The 22621-nt window shown below is 37.5% G+C and overlaps 1 protein-coding gene across 19 annotated transcripts in view; it reads left to right on the forward strand.

Annotated features, from left to right (window-relative positions):
• The window catches only part of MPDZ (multiple PDZ domain crumbs cell polarity complex component), a 93377-nt gene extending 82628 nt beyond the window's left edge, over positions 1–10749 (forward strand). For 18 of the 19 annotated variants that reach the window (XM_071424993.1, XM_071424992.1, XM_071424998.1 and 15 more), the window contains 8 exons: positions 2282–2368; positions 3730–3826; positions 4237–4280; positions 5331–5453; positions 6243–6347; positions 6465–6577; positions 7592–7715; positions 8488–10749. In XM_071424993.1, coding sequence (XP_071281094.1) covers positions 2282–2368; positions 3730–3826; positions 4237–4280; positions 5331–5453; positions 6243–6347; positions 6465–6577; positions 7592–7715; positions 8488–8634 — 840 coding nt within the window. In that variant the 3' untranslated portion in view covers positions 8635–10749. The remainder of the gene's footprint in view (positions 1–2281; positions 2369–3729; positions 3827–4236; positions 4281–5330; positions 5454–6242; positions 6348–6464; positions 6578–7591; positions 7716–8487) is intronic. The other variant, XM_071424994.1, reaches the window with a different exon arrangement.
• The last annotated feature ends 11872 nt before the right edge of the window (positions 10750–22621 follow it).

A 22621-nucleotide genomic window follows, 5' to 3' on the forward strand; every position in this document is an offset into this window, starting at 1 on the left:
TAGTTGTAGCTGTCTCTTGCGTACATAGGCACATGGTCATGCTTCTTAACACTCAGATTCAAAGGTATATTTTTTCAGATCTTGAGCAGGTCCTTGAGATTTTGGATTTATTGGGGAGCAGGGGTCCTGGGGGAGAGCAGTGGTCAGAAAGGGAGATATGAGGACTTCTGTATTTTCAGTCTGCGCCCATTAGTGAGAATGCCGGAACAGGATCTATGTTGTGACACTGAACTTGTTAGTATACTCTTATTTGGTTATAGTGCTTTTCCCTTCTTACATGATAGTTTTTTATTTAAGAACACAGCATTTCTTCTTCACATGCTGTACCTCTCCTCTGAATAAAAATGCCTTTACATGTGGGAAATTTTTTTCATTTTGACAAGCATTTTGAAGTATCTAACTGATTCCACTTACCATTCATATATTCAAGTTTTAAGTACTTCATCATTGCTCAGTAGTAGTACTTGTAGTTAATTGTCATAGCCCTGAGGAATGGGCTTTTAAAATACCTTAAGCATATTATTGTTAATAATTGTTTTGTTCATGTAGTGTAAGTGGAATAAAACATGGTCACTCCCATGTAGTCACTATTTCCTGTTCAGGTGTCCATTAGGTTCTCATTCGTGAGAGCAGGATCTAGAGTGAATTGTTGTGAACTACCTAAAATGTATTTTGCTAAAAAATTATTTCATAATCTTTGGAAAATTCCTGTGTATTTTAAGTACAATGATACAAATAGAATGTGTCATCAGTCTGAGAATTCTGTCTCTCTTGCAGTGTTTCTTTTGAAGTATCCCCTAAAGTATGTAAAAAAACTATCAGCTTTTCCCCTCACTAAACTTACTGGATCTATCAAATGGGAGGATTTAGGAAGAGGGAGAAAGGTGTAGTAAAACTAAATGGAAATTGATTTATTCACTAGTCCCATTGGAAAGTATTGCCTCCTACTTTTACACAATTCTAAAATCTCATTTGTGGGTTTGTGTATTCGTGAGGATGTGGTAATTTTAGGTACATATTTCCTCCATTTTCCACTTTGAATAAGAGTTGTCTGTATGGTTTAATGTGACTAAATTCATACAAGCAGAGAAGAATGGTTTTGCCTGAGCTTTGATCAAGTCTTTTCCAGGACATTGAGAAATCAACATTATTTATAAAACAAAAAGCAATTTAGTAATAAATTTTTTTTAGTGTCATTCCTAAGAGAATAGCAACAGGATATGAGGTATCGAAACTTTGTTTGAATGGATATGTCTGGCTGGTTTTGATATATTGGGCTAGTACTATGGATTTTTCTGATAAATGCATGAATCTCTTTTAGGATAATAAAGTTAAAACATGGCAAATACAGGCAACCTCATGTATTATTAAATTATTTGAATGCAGAAGTTTCCTCTTACAACTTGCCAGTGAAAGAAAAAAATCAAAATAACAGCAAAACTGAAATTTCTATATTAATACATTGCAGATCGATGTCTTCTCTTGACACTACTTGTATTATGTTGAAAGTCTAATTTTCTTACCCTTGTGGTAATAACTTTTCTGTTTTTTCAAAATAATGTTTTTATTTTGAAATATTTAATTGTAGGATGAATTTTCTTCTGAGACATGCATTTTGTGTAGATGTGTGAATACTCAATAGAGTAGTTAAAATCTTAAAGGCTAGTGAAAGGACTTTCCAATGTATAGTCAATCCATATCACCCAGCTTATTGCTGGGAGTCAGATGCAGAAAATTCACTTAAACTATATATGTTTAGGAAATTTTCTGCCCAAAATTTCTTTGTTACATTGGTGTCTATCCAGAGTAATAAATAATTTCAAAAGTTAGAGAGAGATGAGTAACTTCCAGTTCAATTACCATATTCTCAGTCATATTAAAGATAAATAATGATTAAGACTTTGGTGTGTTGCAATGGTTTTACTTTCTATTGTAAAAATTATATGTTGACATTTCAGTTCAGAAGCTATTCCTTAATAAGTGCAATGCTATAGAATTATTCCTCTTGTGTGATTTTCATGTCTGCATTGTAATACTGATTAATCCAGTATTAAAAAGTACCCTTAGTATTGAGTACCTTGTTGTGCTTTGTGTGTGTCACTGGTCTTGCCATGAACTCTATCTGCAAAGCGCTCATTTCAGGATTGCTAGTCCATGGGGGTTTTTTTCCATCTGTCCATGTGTTTTTTTTTCTTCCTCCACTTTCTAGAAAGTCACTTAAATATTGTAGTTTTTACTCTTGTAGAGAGGAGAGATATGTTACAAGTAACTGTTTCTTTAGTGTTCCTTAGGTACAGTAAGACTAGAGGTTGGAAGAATAAAAGCTGGGCCATTTCATTCTGAAAGGAGAACATCCCAGAGCAGCCAGGTATGTAACTATAAAACTGGTTAATTCAGGAGAAATAATGTTAAATAAAGAAAGAATAAAGATAATAAATAATGAAAAAATAAAGAATAAAATAAAGAATAATGTTAAATAGAAAGATCGGTTTTATGATGACAATTATTTTTTACATGCCTGATCTGAGATGGAAAAATTTTGCAGCTCTTCAGTAGCCATTTTATGTTCAGTTTAGCAAATTGTATCTGTTATAGACAAGATCCAGCCAAAAATATAATCCAGAAATGACTTTGCTCCAGACTCCAGCTTGGAAGCATAGAGAACTCCAGTTCTAATCAATACCAGAAGAAGTTAGAATCAACTTTAAACCTGTCTGAGTAGTTGGCATGCAGTGGAGTATTGCTTCAGTAAGCATAGGGAATTTCTCCATTCCTTGCATGTCCTTAGAAATCTTGCCTGCCAGAAGCAGGAAACATGTGCTCTTTCCATCAGACTTCTCTTACTTATTTTATTGTTGGTCTGATGGTGAATTGTTACAATCTCAAATCAATTCCTGTATTTGAAAGCATCTTCCATGGCATAACAGCTTGCACTGTGATTCTATCCAGTAGGAGCTATGGTTCTGAAAGCTCACAAATTACCTTAATAACTTCCCTTGATTGTGAACTGGGGATGAAAATTATCAAGTATTAAATATAAATAATTTTAAGACATAATTAAAATTCAAGTGAGCAGTTTAGATAGGACTGACATTTTAGGCTATCTTCAGAATTAGTATTGTTAAGTAGTATGAAAACATGCAGACTCTGGCTGATCTTATTCTAAGATGAAGTTCACAATGTTGAATGTTTTGAAAAGTGTGTCACAGTCAGTGGACTATTCTTACTAGGAACTATGTTGTTCCTTTACTTGCCCTTCAAGTGTAGTGAAAATCATCCTGGAAATTGTGCAGGTCAAGTGGAGTGGAGAGCCTAATCTTAGTTGCAGCTGGTGCAGTAGCTGAACGTTTGAAAGCCCTCATGAGGACGTACTGATATCTGTCTTTTGTATTCTGTCCTTACTGTGGTACTTGTAGCTAACTTGCAGTAGAAGATCTCTATAAGGTGATAGAAGGTGCAAATACCAGGACCTTGCTGGCCCTCAGAAGAAGCTTTTCAAAGATTTGCACGGGGTTGTAGAAGTACAATCTCTCTTGGTCTGATGATGCTTCAAAAAAGAGCTATCTACAGTGACCAAAAAATTTGTGTTGTTCTCTGACTCAGTTTTAACTGGGCACAGAAAAAATAAAATACTGCAGAAAATAAAATTAATACAGTGAGTTAGAGTTTTACTTTTAGTACCTGGGTCAGTGAAGCTCATCTCTAATCCCACTCTAACATTGTGTGTAGGTCAGTGAAGGAAGTGGAAGTCTCTCATCATTCAGTTTCCCAGTGTCTGGGTCTGGTGCACCTGAGGTCTTTGAAAGTGGCCTAAAGAGGCATACCAGTAAGTTGTAGAGTTTTTTGGTGCTTTCAGTATTTTATATATGTGAACTGGTAGCCGAGATCTTTCTGTTAAAATGCTATAACTATGTGATGTGATGCTTAAATTTAGAACAAAGTTATTTCTGATCATAGTATTGCTAGAAAATAGTGGTTTTTTTCTATTCCATTTGAGCTTAGCAGTCTTATTCCAAAAATTATTTAAATGGAGAAAATGATTGATTCTTTCACCTACTCTAGAAGTATTTCAATCCAGTTATTGCAATGATGGTCACTATCAAAATCAGATTAAAATGTATATAACAAACAAGCAGAAAGGTAGAATCATCATAGTGATTTGGATGACTTTATTGAAAAAGTTTTCTAGGAATGCTTGTTTAACTTTTTTTTAATCTATCTTAATTCATTTGACAGCAGCTTCTGAAATACAGGGACTAAGAACAGTTGAAATAAAAAAGGTAAGTTGTAGCTTGCAGTGGCATATATCAGGAATAGGTTGTAGATGTTTTCAGTAGGTGTCTTTACAGAATGAAGTAAGTCTAGGCCCATTCATTGTTTTAGGAAAGGAACAGGACATTAATTTGTCTGTCTTTTCAGTTTGGGACTGTACAATCTGCACTGCCTATATTTTTATGTAAAGTAGTGTGACTTATGGTATCATGTTTTGTGAGTTGTGTTGAAAGTAAAAGAAGGAAGAGATACTGGGACCTAGTTTTATTGTTACCAGATTGAGTTAAATGCAGATTCTGTTGTGGTAAAGTCAGAGGAATTGTACCAAAGTTGGAAGGCTGTTTTTTGATATTTGATATTTTTCTTCACACATATTTTTAATTAGTAGGCTCTTGCATGACAGCTGCCAGGTTTTCAAGTGTGAACTTCAGTCACCTTCATTATGCATGTGTGCTTAGTCACAAACTGCATCTTATTTTCCAAAATATTTATATGTTTTTGCTTGGCATCTAGTTCACTTGATTACACGGATTGTATTCAGTCATTCTTTTAATAGTAGAATCTGCAAATAGCAGTTTGCAATAGCAATTTTTCCAGTGTAGTATTTGGGTGTGGTACAGGGTTTCACAGCTGGTTTCGCCCTTCAACATTTGGGCACTAGGGGGAGCATAAAGATTAATTCTAGTCTTCAGGAGATTCATAACAGGATATTCATATAGACCGTACTAAGGACAGCAATCCCAACTCGTTGGTTTTCCTTGCTCAGACCTCTGTGCTGACATTAAGAGTCAGGTGCTGAATTCTGTAATTATTTAGTTTAGTTATGATAAAAAACACAACTAAATCAGCAAATTTCCTCCTACCACTGAGAGAAAGAAACATCCATTCTGTTCTCTCTGCTTTCTTGAGGTAATGCAAAGTGTGTAATCTTTAAAACTGGCTTGACACAGGAATTCTAGTCTTCATAAAATAGGGAGTTTAGCCATCTTCTGAGGTAAGCCTGCCGTTCTGTGTTTTCTTTCCAGAAAAATCTAATCTTTTTTTCACTACTGTAACAGAACCCTACAGATTCACTAGGCGTGAGCATTGCTGGAGGTGTAGGAAGTCCTCTTGGAGATGTTCCCATATTTATTGCCATGATGCACCCGAATGGAGTTGCAGCTCAGACTCAGAAATTAAGAGTAAGTTAATTATTAAGAAGGCTGTAAAGATTGCATGGGTAATGTGATTACTCTAGACAGGCAGTAAACTAGCAGTTCAGTGATACAGTCATAAGTGCTTCTGGCTGTGGAAAGAATTCTTGCTGTTTGGATTGATGAAAAAGGAACTCAGATTGGTAGCATGGGAAAATGTAATTGCTGACATGTGCTAACTTAAGAAAGGAGGTTCTAAAGCAGTCTTGGATCTTAGAGCTAGTCAGCTTGTGAAAATTAAAAGCATAGAAAGTGGTACAGAAGGATGCATTCTATAAACAAGTGCCATTGCTGAGTGTAGTGATCGTTCCTGCAAATGTAGGTGTGCAGTCTGCTTTATCTCTTGTGTTTCCTATGCTTAGGATAGAAAGAGTACATTTTAGGCTCTGAGTTAGAGTGAGAGATTTTTAAGCTGTATTTAAATGCATGCTGTATCCAATCTGCATCAAAAGTGGTTGAATTTGGCTCAAGTTTCTTAGAAAATTTTATTTCAAGATGAAGTCAGACCAAATCTCTGATGATAATTTGCTACATCAGTCTGCCTGTCTTTAGGTGACATGCAAAATGCATCTCTGTTTTTTAACATATATTTCTAGAGTTTTAGGATCAGTTCTGTAAAGCATCCGTATTTTTTACACTGATTACACTAAACCAGTGTAATTTGCCAATTCTAATGTTGAATTACCTGTCTTCATACTGGGCCATTCGTAGCTCTGCTGTTGTTTAAAGTGACAAATCTATGTAACTAAGTTAGATTTTCTACATTTTCTTCTGTAGGTTGGGGACAGGATTGTTAGCATCTGTGGAACATCTACTGAGGGCATGACTCATTCCCAAGCTGTTAATATCTTAAAAAATGCTTCAGGCACTATTGAGTTGCAGGTAAAAAATCCTCAGTGACATTTTGAATATTTTCTGAGTACTGTTTTGCCAGCTGCTACATTGAACTATTTTAGTGTCAGCATTCTTATGCCACTGATTTCCAACCTCTATTCCTAGGTTGTAGCTGGAGGAGAAGTGAGTGTCATAACTGGTCAGCAGCAGGATCCACCTACTCCCGGTCTTTCGTTTTCAGGACTAACTTCAACTGGCATTTTTCAGGATGATTTAGGGTCAGTAACTATAGAATGTACAGCCTCTGTAGCCTGTTACTTTAGATAATAATCAACCTATAAACCTTACAAATTCTACCTAATAGTGGGTGGCATTTTTGGCTTAATCATGATTAACACATTTGTTATATCTAAGACCTGTGGGCCATAGGTCCTCTTCTGTGTTTTTCATTATGCAATTTGCTGTGCTGCAAATTTTTCGACTCTCTGTAGACTTGTTATGTGATCTGATTTCTTCTACAGCCTCTATTGTTTCACTGAGGCTGGGTAGCTAGGATTAATTGATACGCCCAGAAATTCTCTTTCCACTGTTGTATCTGTGTTTCTGTATTGTGCTCTCTAGTGCTGGGCAATCAGGAGTCTCAGATATTTCTGGTATACAAGGTATACTGCTCCTGTATTCTGCAAGGTGCATTATGTAAACAAGTTTTGTGTCAAACTCTGTCATAAATCTGAGGCACTTTTTCTTTTAGGAAAGGGGAAAGAGAAGAAGTATTCTTTAGCCACACATACCTACTTTGAAAAGTAGAATTCCAAAATTTCTTACTATCAAAATATATGTGGGGAAATACACCTATAAATGATCTATATAATAAACACATATATACAAATACACAGTCATCTATTAGGAGAGAAGCAATTCAACCTTAATAGCGTAAACTATTTGAGCTTATTTTAGGCTTTACAGGCTTTTTAAAGTAGATGTTAGGGAATCTGGAGATACTGGTAATAACTCTCTAGTTCACCAGTAACCACTATTGGTGGCACATAGCAGCCATAACTATGCCCTGAGCTGTGTATTTGAAATAGCTACTTTCTTATAATAATATGGGCATTAGTTAGTTTACAGAGTTTTACATTAACTGCAATAGCCCGTTCTTTATAACAAAAGTATTTGTAGTTTTAGTGGAAAGAAAAATATATTGGTTAGCTTAAAAGGAGTAATGTTTTTTGTTGAATATTAGATGTGTTAAATCTGAAGTTCAGACAAAATACTCTTTTCCCTTTTCTTAGACCTCCTCAGTACAAGACCATTACTCTGGACAGAGGACCAGATGGCCTTGGCTTCAGTATTGTGGGTGGCTATGGCAGTCCCCATGGAGACTTACCCATTTATGTGAAGACAGTGTTTGCAAAGGTAGGTGGAAATTTGTCCAATCAATCCATTTATTAGTTCACTGCAGTTATTGTTCTAAATCTTGGCCTGGGTTTGCAATCAAAAGATTGTTACAGTTTCTCACAGCTTTCCCTCTTTAGTGCAAAGGCTGATGAAAATGTGCTTGCAAGCATTTGATGGCTGTAGTCTTCAAAAGATTGAGAATTTCCAAATAGACATGATTCAGCCCTATCATCAGAGTCTTGTCCACCTGTCGAGACTTGAATTGTGTAATACTTAGGAAGAAAAGCTCCCTTGCCTTATATTTAGAGTGTGTTTACTTCAGGTAGTAGACGAAAGTGTTTTATTGAACTCAGACTGGACATTCAGAGAAGTTCAGATGCTGACCTGGATTTGATAATTTGGATGGCTCTAGGAAACAACAGAGAGTCAGAGAAAATTGGAATCATGAATGCTAAATTTTTAAGGTATATGAAACTATAAAGCTGTCTTTTTCACCTGCACTTGGTGAAAAGTTCTGCAGGTCTTGAAAATGTTACTTTTATAATACTAGGGTTTAAATCTTACACTAGCTGGAAAAACAGGGTTGAGGGAACCAAACAATCATGTAGTTCCAATTTCTAGATGTGGAACTTAGACTGGGAAGGGAGTATTGCAAAATTGTCAGTCTTCTCAGCAATTGCTTCTGTCTGTATCCCTGAAAATGAAAAATATTGGAGGACTGTTTTCAGGACTGTGTGTCAGGGAGAAAAAGAAATGTGTGAGTCTGCAGTTACTTGTTTTATCATTCCAGGGTGCAGCAGCAGAAGATGGACGCCTCAAGAGGGGGGATCAAATCATTGCTGTGAATGGGCAGAGTTTAGAAGGGGTGACCCATGAGGAAGCAGTTGCTATTCTGAAAAGGACAAAAGGAACAGTCACTTTGACTGTGTTGTCATGAACTGGCTGCCTGACAGGCTAGGGTCAATAAGACAATATTGTTTACTTTCCACATAGTAAAGAGAATGGAAATGTTTGAGTAGTCTTCTTACTCTTTCAGCTTCACAGGACTGTGTTACAACACTGAAGAAAAATAACATTTAACCATATTTTTGTATACATTAGAAGTACTTCTCTTCCTGTCAAACCACTGGAATGAAATTATGTTCACAATGGAAACACATGGATATTTTTCCTGTTAGTAATTCACCACGAAAAAAATGTTGCCATTAATAACCACACAAGAAAGTTGAAAAGCAGAGGCTGTATATTTGAATAATGTTGGAAAAATGATAAATTCACCAAGTCAGCATGGAGGTTGCAGGTGTAGCAGTAGCCAGAAAACAGGAACAAGGTTAATGAAGAAAGAAAATATTACTAAATCAGAGATTTGGGAGATAAGGGGAAATGTATGTAATCTGGAGACAGATGGTTAATAGACTAGATGGTTCTTTGGAACTAGACAATTTTTGAGATTCCTTTCAACCCAGACTGTCCAATGACCATATTATTTCACAATGCTCAATAGGAGAAACTAGTTTGGTGACCTGGGTGGATTTTTTTGCTTGCCTTTCTGTGTGTTTAAATTTTTCTAAGTCGTGGTGTATCTGAAAAAAAAAAAAAAAAGAACACTGTGTTTCACTTGGCTTAGGTTTGAGGGTTTCATTATTTTGGTGTCAGGGAGGTGTGGTGGTGGTGGTGGTGATGGTTTTGTTTTTTGTTTCTTTGTTTTGTTTGTGGGTTTTGTGGGACTTGTGCTCAGGGCTGAAAAATCCATTACTAGTGGAAACTTCCTGGTGATTGAGAATGCCCAGCAACTGCAGTATTAGAAGAACTATATTTTTAAAGTAGGAATATTTTATAGTCCTTATGGGTGAAAACAAATTTTCTAATATGAAGTTTTTTGTCTGTAAGCAAAGGTTGTCCTCTTCCAACATGCAACACCACATACAGGGTCAGTGCAGACATTTCTGCAAGCTGTTTGCTTCAGAGCCTTGAACAAACCTCTCAGAGCAGCTCTGCTTAGCTGCCAGCAGATGTCTAGATATTGCCAGTGTGGAAGGAGTTGACATTAATGGTGTTGCTGCCATTATCACTAGCAGCAAAGGTAGAGTCCTCCTTGAACTGAGGAGGCATACAGCCAGGAGTGATGGGTTGAGGTTGGGTAAAGACCTGAAAATGCCTCACAGTGGAGGTGAGTTGTAAGACAGTAGCGAGGGTTTGCATCAGTAATAAGCAGAAGAGGAGCTTTGACAGCTACAACTGTTATTTTGGGGATATTAATTTTAGAGGCACAGATAAAAGCATCTAATAAGTATAGTGCAACTGTGGAGCTTTCTTTGATCAGCAGCATGGTCAATAAATGCATCACTTTCTCATTACTTAAACTTTATCTAAAAACTGCACTCAATGAAACACTTAGCTGATTGTAACCTGCCTGCCCTTGCCTGCCATGCTCTTAGGAATCTGGCAGATAAAGCATGCTTCTCCCATGATTTATTTTCCTGCAGAAAAATTTAGCTGAGTCTTTTGAGAGAGGAAGATACCAGTCAAACTAGTATGCTGTTTAGCTGGAGGATGCTTTGTGTTAATTAACAAAAATGGAATTTTAGCAAGAAGGCCATTATTTTAACTATCACTTACGAGAAATATGAACTGAAAATGCAGGCAATGGTCAGGCCATTATTAGGGGATAATACAAAAGACTAGCATTCATTTTAGTGGGTCACAAAAGCAGTATTAGGAGTGTCTGTCAAATAGTGTTAACAAATTGATAGCTATGTGTAAGTGAATTAACAAAAAAACCCTGCTCTTTGTCTTTTTAACTATTCTAGAAGTTACATTGTGGTAGGCTAAGATGCAATAAACTAGATGGTGCCATTGCTGGATGCTGCTGTTATTGAATTGCTTTTGTAGTTATTCCTTGCATAGAGTGAGAAATGCCTACATTAGAGTATGTAAAGTCACTTTAAATAGTATCTATATTTGTAACAGAAGTAGTGTACAGCTATTTTGTTACTGCTCTTGTGTCACAATGGGGGATTTAAATTAATAAATTTCAAACTGTCATGATGAAGTGAAGTTCTGGCTTTTTTACTAGTTGCTTTACAATAGCATGTTTTTATTATTCATTCTGTTGCAAAAGATTAATTCAAATCAATTTAATAGTTTAAAAAAGGCATTACTCTTGATGTAAACCTTAAAGCATCTTCTAAAAATTGATTTTTTTTTTTAAAGAAGTTATCTTCACTTGCAAACTCTTAGCAAATTCATGAAACTGTGAAGCTGTCTTGCTTTTTTGTAACAGACCGTTAATCATTGTTAAAAAAACCATTCCTTCAGGCATGGGATGTGCCATGAGGGACAAAAATAGTGGGCCATGGAGCTTGGGGCTCAGAGAACGGGCTCTCCCCCAGGCCCCTTGCCAGGAAATTGTTGCATGACAACTGCTTAGTGGCTGCCATGCATCAGACCATGTAGTAATAGACTTTTCAAGCTTAGGATGTTTGGTTTTCTTTATCATTTCATATTCAATGCAACTTTCCAGTCACAGGAGTTAGTCCTCTAAGGTGCTAGATACTGTGGGCCAGTTCTGCCAAGTTTTATGGTTTTGGTTACGTTTTTTCCATGTCACCATGTTACAGGTTTGGAAGGGTCTGGCACCTTAAAGGCCCCATCCCATTGTCTGGGCAGATACCCAGCCCTTTTTTTAAACTCTCAACTATGTATTGCTGAGGGGTAATCAGAGTGGTATTAATGAAAAGCTCTTTAATTTTAGAGTGGTATTAATGAAAGGGACTGTCACTTTTTGAAAGCATGAGTCTGAACAAAGGACAGCTGATTCATAGGAATGCACATATTTCATTTCTTGACAGTGACCATGTATTGTTGGCATGGCTGCTTTTCTGTTCATTCTTCTGTTAGATTTTATTTCTGGGTTAGCTTTATGGTAGCAGTAGTATTGTTAATTCTCAGCTGAGAGAAGGGTTGGAATTTAATAGCTATTGCTGATCCCCTTTCCTTCAGTCTATTCAGTCTTTTTTATAAGGAAAAAAAAAGACACTGTATATTCTATAGACCTAGAAGAAGAAGAGAGAGTCATCCTTGTTGTTAAGCGTCAGGATGTTTTGTTTTGGTGACAGAGACTTGCAAGTAATGTGGAAGTACTTAGGTCATTTAATAGTGATTTGCAAAGAAAGCCTTACCTCAAAATGGGAGTGACACTGGAAAGGGGCATTTGTTAGATTTCTACACACACTTTTTCTTGCTTTTTAAAAACAAATAGTTTGAAGCATCTAAAATATTCCTGTGAAGAGGGCACTTCTCTTTTAAGCTCCAACTGAAGCTACTTAGAATAAAGTTTTCACATTCTTTACAAATTTTATTAAAATGGTAAATATTTTTAATAGTAAACAGTATTTTCCTGTTTTGAATACAGGAAGATATTCAATACCTGCAGTGTGGATTTTTTGTAACTGGTCATCATACATGCTTCTCAACAGACATGTAGATCTTTAATATAATGTGTTTTAGTCCATAGCTGGTGTTGCAGGGTAATGCATTTACTTGGGAAGTTTGGCCACCTGTATTCATGGAAGTGGCAACCATGGCAGGTAAGAAGATCCAATTCAAACACTTGAGAAGAATACACCTAGTAGAAAATGATGCCTAAGTAGATTGAGGTTCCTGTGTTCTTATTCTTCTGACATAAAATCTTCCTAAGCTTTCTACTCTCTGTGAAAATGATTGTTTGAAATGGGTGGAAAAAACGTAGATACTTCTTCTCATGTCTCAGTAGAAAGGAGATTAAATTCTGGTAAGATATTAATTCTAAAAGCTGCATATGCCTGAGCTGAAAACAACAGAGTTTTCCAAACTAAATTATTAGTTTGCAGCCGAAGATATTTTTCTTTAGTTACAGCAGCAAGTTGGTTTGTGAAAGTGAGCCAAGCAGGTTTTCACTTACTATTTCACTTCAGACTACTTTCTGTTCGGTCCATTGTTTTTTGATCTTCATATAGGTGGCTTAAATGCATAAATTACCTAATAAATTTTTTTTTTATTACATCAAAGGAGTGTTGGAATCACATATAAAAACAGGTAAGTTGTTTTTGTGATTGCCAGTACTACGTGGGTTTTTAAGTGCTGGCAATTAGATGTCTGGTTTGTCCATAGGCAGACAAGAGAAAGCTTTTTATTTAAGAGGGGAGGCTTTGAATTTGTTAACAGTTGTTAGTATTTTCTGGTATTTCAGCGTTTGGTATTTTATTAGTTACGATTGCACTTCATTAAGTGAATTCAGTTTAATTAAAACTATGCTTTGACTGACCAAGGTAGATGTCATACGTAAAAGAGAGTGAGTGCTCTTCTCGATTATTTCTGTGGGATGTCGGTTGACTTTTTGAGTTCTGTGCAACACTGTTCAACAACAGAGTGTCAGTTTGGTGTGTTGTCATAGCGTTTTGTTCATGCTCCTCACTGTCCACAGCCACAGAATGATGCCGGGACTCAGAGAACTGAGGGCATGGGGTACATTTAAATGATGCATTATCAGATTGCCACTACTGTACACCAGTTAGAGGTAAAAAAGTTTCTTGTTTGGGCACCTCACACAAGCACGTAGACTGAGGCACATGAAAGGTCTTTTCAGGCTGTAACTTCGAAATGCCTTGTCATCACAGGGATGCCAAAGCCACTGTGTCCAACAGTTCAAGGTTTCACATTGTTGGGAATTTTACAAAAGCATTGGGAGCAGCACCTTGGGTAGTTAATAGGTAATAAGCTGTACTCTCTTTTTAGGGGAATATTTATCAAAAACTGTCAAAAACATGTGCAGTTTGCTTTGACTAAAAAAAATGTATTCATTACTTGTTGTTAAATGTGAATGTCTGTTGGAAGCAGAAAGACCAGTATTGCAAATGAGAGAGAGAGGGAGAGAGAAAGAGATATAGATAGATAGATAGATAGATAGATAGATAGATAGATAGATAGATAGATAGCCCTCAATACAGTCATAACTGTTAAGACAGCAGATGTTCACTGGAATTCCTGTTTGTGACAGACCACTGAAGATAGGTGATAGTAAAAGATTGTCATATGGGAAAAGCATTAACCTTTGTTACTGTCACCAACACCAGAAGAAGCATAAAAATGCTAGTATTCATATTTACCTCATAATATATTTACTTCGTACCCTTTTTAAGCAAATACATAAGGAAAAGTACTGCACTTGAATTTATTGTTAATGTAGACCTAGAGGTTGTTCTAACTAAGTATGTTCTAACTAAGTACGTATGTTGATTATTTCACAAAAATGTTTATGGACACACTCTCATGATGAGACTTTTACAGCCTCTTTCACAACACTGAATGACAGCAGTGATTGCCTTTTTGCAAAATTAACAGAACCTTTGCAATAAGGACAAATCTGGGCAGGAAGGAGAATTGCTTAAGACAAGGTAGGAACCTCCTGGTCTGAGCTGATTTTCCTACTGTGACTGAGCATGCTCTCTTTAATCTGTGCCTTATCTTCCTAGGAACAATTGGGCTTTTGTTTGTTTCAAATTGAAGCTGACCATCAGAATTCTATGTATACAGTCTCCCTCTGAAAAAAAGCTTTTTTTCTATTGTAGTTGCTAGAGCAGGAAGAAAAAGAATACAATTGGACCTTTGCTTTAAGTGCAGATTTATGGAATATTAACATTTAGTAGAAATAGCTCATTAACAGTTTGTTTGCTGCAAGATGTTCTCTACTTTCCACTCTAAGTCAGAGTCTCTTCAAAGCATGGTATTATGCCAGCAGCCAAACCATTCTTGTCTGCACTTCTCCTGCTCCCATTTCTTTTGATTGAAGTGTGTGCATTGGGCTGGGGTGGGGGGGGGAGGAAATTATGTGTGAGGGGAGGATGTCAAAGGCTCTGTGTGTGCTCGTGCACGTGTGTGCATGTGTATATCTGGGAATAGTACTGTGTAAGTACTATTGGCCTGCAGATACTTCCTGCCAGATATGTTAGGGTTTTTTTCCTACAGAAGAAATTTAAATTGGTACTCTAATCCTATTTAATATATATACATTCTCAAAGGATTTTTAGAAAGAGAATAAATATCTATTTTAATGTCAGAAAGAAACCGCAGGAGAGGCATTATCTGTTTTTTCTTTGTGATTCCCAGTGGACCTTTTTCTAATGTGAATGCACATCTTTCTGTTAGTCTGGTAAGTTTAACAATGGAACACATTCCAGGTTCTGCTTTCAGGACAATCAAGTCCTATTTGAAGCTGAGAAAAGAAATGTTTGGGTCTGGGATATTGATGCTGTGTTTCTGGGGCAAAAATCACCTCATGAAGTAGGAATACACTTCATAGTTCCTCACTCATAGAAACCCTCTGTTTAGGCCCATGTTGAAGACCTCACATTCATAGGATTGTTCCTTTTTTATACAGGAATTATACTCAATTTTAATTTACTGATAGCTTGAACTCAATGTACATATATTATGGACTCTCACTTGAGTGTAAACCTTGAATCGGTTGGCCAAGCTAACAAATCTCTGATCGAGCCAGAAGTGGCAACCTGAATTGTGTTGGTTTCATTCTAAATGTCAAGGAGGTGAACCAAACAGAAATGCTGGGCAGCCAGCAGCGAGGAGACAAAGGTATTTACTGACATCTGGCAGCCTGTGTAGTCTCTCTGTTTTGAAAGAGGGCTGCAACTGCCATAGTACGAACATCCAATTCAAAAGTGACTTAACAGGAGAGGGGTAAGTTAAATTAAGGGGTAGCAGGAGAGGGGAAGTGCTCACTTATTTAAGGACAAATAGGCATGGGGATGGCTCCATGAGTGTTCCTCTTTTATTACAAAACCAATAAGCAAGGTGTTCATGCCGTCAGTGGCTGGTTTCAGCTTGTGCACCTAGCCTGGGAGCTCCAGGTGCTGAAGCTTTGTGGGAGAGGCTATTTGGCTCTGCTGCACAGCCCCATAGGTGTACTTTGAAGTCAGACTAGCCCCGTAAGGAGGACCTAGATTGGTTGATAAAAGCTGACTTGTATTTTGCTACATTTATACACATTAATAATTTTCAGTAATAGCCACTAGATAGCACTAGAGAATCAAGGTAAATCTCAAACTGCATGGGTTGCAGAGATTTAAACGAACACAAGCACTCCAAAACAAAAAACCACTGGAGCCTGTTGTTGGTGTTCAGCTCATATCAGCAGCCTAATGGAAATTATTCAGTCAGGAGAATGTTATTTTACCTTCTGATGTATTTAAAATGTCTACACTGATATATTTCCAAGCAGAAAACCACATAGTAGTAGCTTGAACAGTTGCCCTATTCTGACCCTGGTTTTAATGCTTTTGAACTTTATTGAAAACCACAAGCTTCAACAAAATATGCATTAAATCCAAAATTTTTAACACTGGGCATCACAAAATGAATGCTTTAAAATAAAAACACCTCTAAAAATATCCATAGGGATAATAGGCTTTCCAAAAACATGCCTCAAAAAAATCCTCAGTTTATTTGTAGAGAGAATAAAAAGTCTGTCACTGTCTCTAAGTTTGTCCCTTGAAAAATTATTCATCATTTTAGGTTTTTCAAGTATAGTTTCGGATCTTGAAGAAATCTTTGCTGATGACCTCTATGAGAATGCAGGGACTGATCTTTCTAATCTCTGCTATGAAAGCTATAAAGGTACTGCTTCGACTTCCTTACTGATAGCCTTTCAAGAAGTCCCATATGAACTTGGGTTAGGAAAGGCATAAAGGTTTTCGGAGAAATACATGGGTTTCTGCCTGCATCTACAGTGCATTTTCATAGGTTTTGCAGTCCTCTTTAAGTAAACCATGTACTTAATGCACGCAGGTAATTTTGTTTTGCACATTCATAAAGTTTTTTGTGGCAGTCTTGAGGAATATCCACAGGTATGCATGGTGCTGTAGGTGCTGTTCGAGGTAAGAACTTTGTGTCTCCTCTGAAAACTGCATTCCTCAATTCAGTTTCAAAGTAACTTCAAAGTAATCACATATTCTTCTGTTATTTATTAACAGGGGTTTTATACTGAATGCCAAATCCTCCCTTGATAATGTCTTAAGAGTTTTTCACAAGGATCTAAAATCTGAAGTTTGATGGTCTTGAACTCCTAGAGTAATGTGGCCTAAATGCTTGTCTTGAAGGAGAGATTCATAATCAGCTCAGGGCATCTAGCGCTTGTAGCTTGTTTCTGAAGTACATTAAACAGACTGATATCAAACTGTGCAACTGTACTGGGGCTTGTTTGCTATAGGTATGCTTCATCTTAGGTATGGGGACTTCAAACACCTCAGTCTTGGCTGTCATCAATAGGGGCTCACATGAGTTCCCAGTGGACTGGGCTGATGCATATGTGAACTCATTCAGCCAGTGAACTGTTTCTTGCAGAAATGACAGCCTGTTATCAGGAGATGCATGGGCTGTCTTTGAGGCTTGCTTGCACTTGCAGCACACCCAGAATATCATTACCTACCAGTTTCTATAAATTCACCTTTTCTTGACAGTATGTGAGAGGCACATGTTTAAACAAGATAAGAAATTTAACGGAACTGAAGGTTGATCATCTGTTTCTCCACAATTTAAATGAAGATTTTGCAGCTCTCCTGTTTCCTCCCACGCCAGTTCCTTAACTTCAGCTTGGAGAGCTGAACTTCCTTAGTGATAAGAGTCCATTACGTGAGGATGGAGCTGAGTAAGGTTTTCAGTCACACTTTCAGGCAGCTTCGGGCATCCTTTAGTAGTTGACAGCTATTTGCAGTTTCCAGGCCTGTAAAGCCTACAGGACTAGGAGGTGAACTAGTGTGACAGTGCAACTAAAGCAAGACTGGCAACTGACACTGTACTAAAAATCCTTCCAACCCCTTTTTGGCCTTATAGTTATTGCACATGTAAAACCATACTAAGCTTGTTACTTCATTCTCAAATGCAGCTTGTTTTGCTCCAAGTGCCAGTGGCAAGGAAGCTGTTTTTTTAAGTGCTATGAAAACAAGTTCCAGCAAAACTGATCTTTATCAGATCCCATTGAAAAGGCTGCACATACTGAATAGTGAAACAGGCCAGTTAAATTTTAATCTGGGTTACATAAAAGGCTGTTCTTAAAGTGGCACATACTGGCATTGTTCTCACACCCATTAACTTACAGCCAGACAGTGAGAAGGCCAAGAGACGTGTAAAATCTCAGTGTGAATCCATCTGTGCATGTGTGTATAAGCAACTTCTAGGTATGGTAAAGTACAATCTCAGAAACCTATCTGCAGCATCCTGCTTATTGCAGTTTGGTTTTTTTTTTCCCATGTGGGTTGTGGGGACAGTGCCTTGCAGATTATGAGTTGTGTAATTCAATAACTCTTTTAGGGGGGAGAGTCCTTGTTTTGGAAACCTGCTGTCAAAACACTGAGAATCTTTTTCATGTGAGTTCAGAGGGCTGTCAAGGCTGTGCCCATAAGCTTGTGTGTGGCCAGAGTGGGGAAGATTTCCCTAGTAAAGACAAAGGGATGAAACACTTGAGCATAAGACAACCTGCATTCAGCATATTAGAGGCGGTAAAAATTAGTTGAATTGCCAACATACAATTCTAGCCAGTTATTTTTGGAGCCTTGTTTGCAATTCTTTTTGAAGGAACTGGAGTTACCACTAGGAAGTAGTAAGTGAAGGCACACATGCTTTGTAAACCAGACTATGATGCCAGGGAGCTGTAGGCTGGCATTAGTGCAGAGTAGGAAAAATGAGAACAGAAACTGATGTTTTAGTTTTTTGGGTTTTTTTCTGATAGTATTTCTAATCTGTAGTGAAACCTGAAGCAAGATTTTTTTTCCCAAGTAATCTCTGATCTTTAATATATAGTTTAAAGTATTTATTTTCTTTATAAAAGGTTTCTTTTCCAATTAACTTAATTTTAAAATTACATGGAGTATTTGTAGGGAATTAAGAACAGTTTTCTTGTGTTATAAAGTTACACTTTAGGGTATTTTAAGATCTAAGAGCAAGTAAGTTATAGCATGCCAAATTGAGATATCATTTACATACCTGTGATGCCTATTAATCTACATCAGAGGTCTTTCATATTTACTCCTGTGTAGCTCAGATGATGAAATGGCCTGAGGCATTTGGTTACCCTTTGGTTTCAAGTGCTCTTTCATCAGCATTGGGTATGACTTCATTTAGATGCAGGACTGCTTCTCAAATAACCATGGGTAAATTTTTCCTTGTTTTACTTTTTGCATGGGAATTAAGTCATAATCAAAATCCCAGGAACACTGCTGTAGCTAAAAGTTAATCAAGCGGATTGCAATGGCCAGCTGCTGGGTGAAGTAGTAGGACCAGGTGAGAATGGTACAGGCAGAAGCATCTGAAGTGACAGAATACAAAACAACCTCAAGAGCTGGAGGGCCAAACTTAATTTCCTCAACCTATTTGCTGCTGTATTTGGGAAGACACAAAACCTCCTTGATAACTGTATTTGGTCCTTAATACAGTGTTATCTGTGTCTGCAATGCACTGAAGTCTCAAAATGGTAGGTCATTCAGCCTTCATCTGTGAGAAAAGGTCAGAGCAGGGGGGAGAGTTGTGATAATGAGATGGTCCTCCATTTTGTCACAGAAGCTGGGTGTTTTATTAAAACTTGATTTAGGCTCAATCCATAGCCCAGAAAAGCTAACCACACAATAAAATAGCATGGTTTGTTGAACAAAAACAATTGCTGAACCTGCACTTGACACATTTTAATGATTAAACCAAACTTCCTCTGCTCTGTTGCTGTGGTCTTACACTTGCTTGCACCAAATTTGTGTGGGTAATTGTTTGCTTGTATACGCCACCAAGCATTATTTAATTTTAAAAAAAATGTGCTTGGCAGGGGGATTTGGAAGCTGGAAAAGACAGAATTTGTGTCAACACATGTGGTTCCCAAAAAAGCAGAGTGAACGTGTGGGATGGCAAGAGAGATGGTGTGTGCAAGACATAAGCAGTGCTGTGTGTGGTTGCTGACAATCGCAAAAGCAAGCATTAGCAAAGGTATCTGACTGAAAACTTTAGGAGCCACATATCACTATGCTATCCTGTCTCAGGAGAGGTGCAGGCAGGCTTTACCTTTCTAGTGCTCTGTAGACCCTGGTCTAGTGCTTACATTACATCTGAGTAAAAGGCCCAGCTCAAGAAAGGGTGAGAACATTCCAGCCTAGGTGTTTCTGCTGATAACAAGTAGCTTGGGAAAATCATGCTCTATGACATCTGCTAAACCATCTCCATTTGGTTTTCATTAAACAGCAGACCATCTTCTGCATGTCTTACAGACACACCAGAGATTGAGACTGCTGTATTTTAATCCCTGAAGACAGTTAAGATTAACCAGGTATACCACCAAAATAAAACAGAACTACTTGTCTTTTTCAAAGTGTAGTGACCCCAAAAAACTGCCTTTGGATTATGTTGTGTTCAGAGGAGAGATGTGGTGACCTGAAAGTAAGCCACATAGAGTCCAAAAGATGGGTAATGTCTGAAGCTAAGCACAGCTCAAGAGAGAAGTAGTTACATGTTTTGTATGCTTTATTGATAAGCTCCTGAGTTAGGTGATGTGGGAAAATAAATCTGAATTTCAGCTGGAACGTTTTCCCTCTCTATCCATATAATCATTGTTTCCTTCTTTGCTTTTCCAAAGATCTACTGCTTGAGCAGACAAAACATGCAACCGGAATTAAGACAACTATAGTAAGCAGCTGTCTTTGTGATAGTGAACTAGTCAAGCAGCGCAGATCTGAATTAAATTTGCAAAGTATAAATTTTCCTCATAGCCAAATCAACTGAAAGTAACTCACCCCTTAGCATCTGTTCAATAAAACTTTCCAGCAGTTGTTCTGTAAATATACCCAGAAACTACTGTTATGGAAAAATAATTGTTGAGCAGTCCAAATGCTTTAAGGCATGATCAGTCCAGTGGTGTCATCAGAGCTTCCTGGCCCTCAAGGGGCCAGAGCAAATGCCTATTTTTCATCCAAATGTATATTTTTTCAGCCAAAATGTAGTTGTGATGAGATTTCAGCTGCACAATTTGACCTATTAAAGGTAAAAATTCCTATTCATTGCCATGGGTACATGTTTGCACATTATTAAATCTATTCTCTATCTTGCCTTAATATGTAATTATTGCTTACTGCTTAGAAATGTGGCATTTTAATGCTCTATGAAATGTCAAAAATTACAGTTTAAACCCTAGAATCTGTATTATACATACTTTTTGCTTTAGGGAATGAAAAGGACAAGGTAATAGCCTCTGTGTGCCAGGGAAGATGTGTGAGACACTTGTTTCTGTTCAGAGGGAATTACAGCTGGACTGGAGAAACAGGACAGGCCTGGCCCAAAAAGCTGGTGCACTTTTTTCATCAGCAGGGATCCCCCTCTATAGTGCTCCACATTGCATGGTGCATCAGAGCGAAGGCAGGTCGAATTCCAGCACTTTGCTGGAATCTGTGTCCTGGATCTGGCGCACCTGGAAAGATGAGAAGCAGTATGCACTTGTCTTTGGGTTGTCACATGACAGCTCAGGACAGCTCATTCAAAAAAGGACTTCAGTGCAGGTGCTTTGGACTTGGAAGAGCTCCATACAAACTGCTTGAAATTCTGGAAATGACCAGTTCACTGTAAGCCTAAAAGAAAGCTGAACTTGGTTATGTCCAAGTAACCCAAATGGTTGTCCAAGTAACTTGGATGGTCTTAGTCCTCAGACCCTATTCCTCTTGTCCTCTCAAATACTGGAGCAAAATCAAAACACTTGTCATGGACAAGGTAGCACTTGCCATTTCTCGTAGTTGATGTGCAGAAAAATGTCAGTAGAAGCAGATCTTTTCCACATGGCAGTGACTACTAGAGAATACAAATTATCAAATCAGTTCAGTCAAAGAGAACAGAGAAGGTGCAAAATGTTTAGCTGTAGAAACGATCACAATACCACTGTTCCCCTGAGAGATATCTGGAAGATATGTATATATAAATACAGATGTGTGTGTGTGTGTGTGTGTGTGTATGTATATATAGTCTTGTAGGCAAGGATTTTTTTCGAAGTAGCACTTCCTTAACTTAGAAGAGCTCTGGCACACAGCATTCCAAGTATTTTATTGTCTGAACATCCACTGGGACTACCAAATGCCTCTTTACAGAATAAAGGAAAAGTCAAATATCCACAAGTAGACTGTACCAACAGTTCTCAGGTTAATTTGCCACCCACACTAGTTAACTGAATTGCTTTCTTAGGTTTTACACATCACCTCAGCCTTCATTCGGTTAAATGTCTTTCCAGTGTCCAAAATCTTGAACCTTTTCCTCAGGGTAGGAAAGGTCATCCAGGAAGATGTTACTTCCCAGCACAGTGGGGAAAAAGGCTGACATCCAGCTGTTCACCTGCAGCACCACTGGAGCACCTAGCAGGGGAGTTACCAGCTCACAGCTGCCTTAATGACAAACCATATGATGTTCTGCTCTATGCAAAGGACTGGAAATTTCTTTGGGCTGGCACCTGTAGAGGGTGAGACTACTTATATTGCTCACTAATTGCATACCTTAATTTATAAGTGATAATTATAAAGCCATAAAATTTTTAATGGATTTAAATTATTTAAGCTATTGTAAGATATTCAGTGGAAGCAGCTTTCCCTTCTTAATAGTAAATTAATAGAGAATTAATAATAACTAGGACTGGAAAGTCAGTAATGCCAGCACCAATGTTATTCAATAAAGGTGTTCAAGTGGGAAAGTGTAGATTTTTGTAGCAAGATACTGGATCTGATACAGAGTTGACCAGGGAACTTGTATTTGGTCTTGAAACTATTAACACAAGAGAAATGTTAAAATGTTCAAGGAAACCTGAAGCATGGTTTTAAAATTGATGGTCATTTCTGAGATTGTCAAAGACTTTGGGTTAGCTG

This window comes from Agelaius tricolor, unplaced genomic scaffold (assembly GCF_023055355.1).
Source record: "Agelaius tricolor isolate 1412-34295 unplaced genomic scaffold, bAgeTri1.0.p SCAF_4, whole genome shotgun sequence".
Classification (NCBI taxonomy): Eukaryota; Metazoa; Chordata; class Aves; order Passeriformes; family Icteridae; genus Agelaius; species Agelaius tricolor.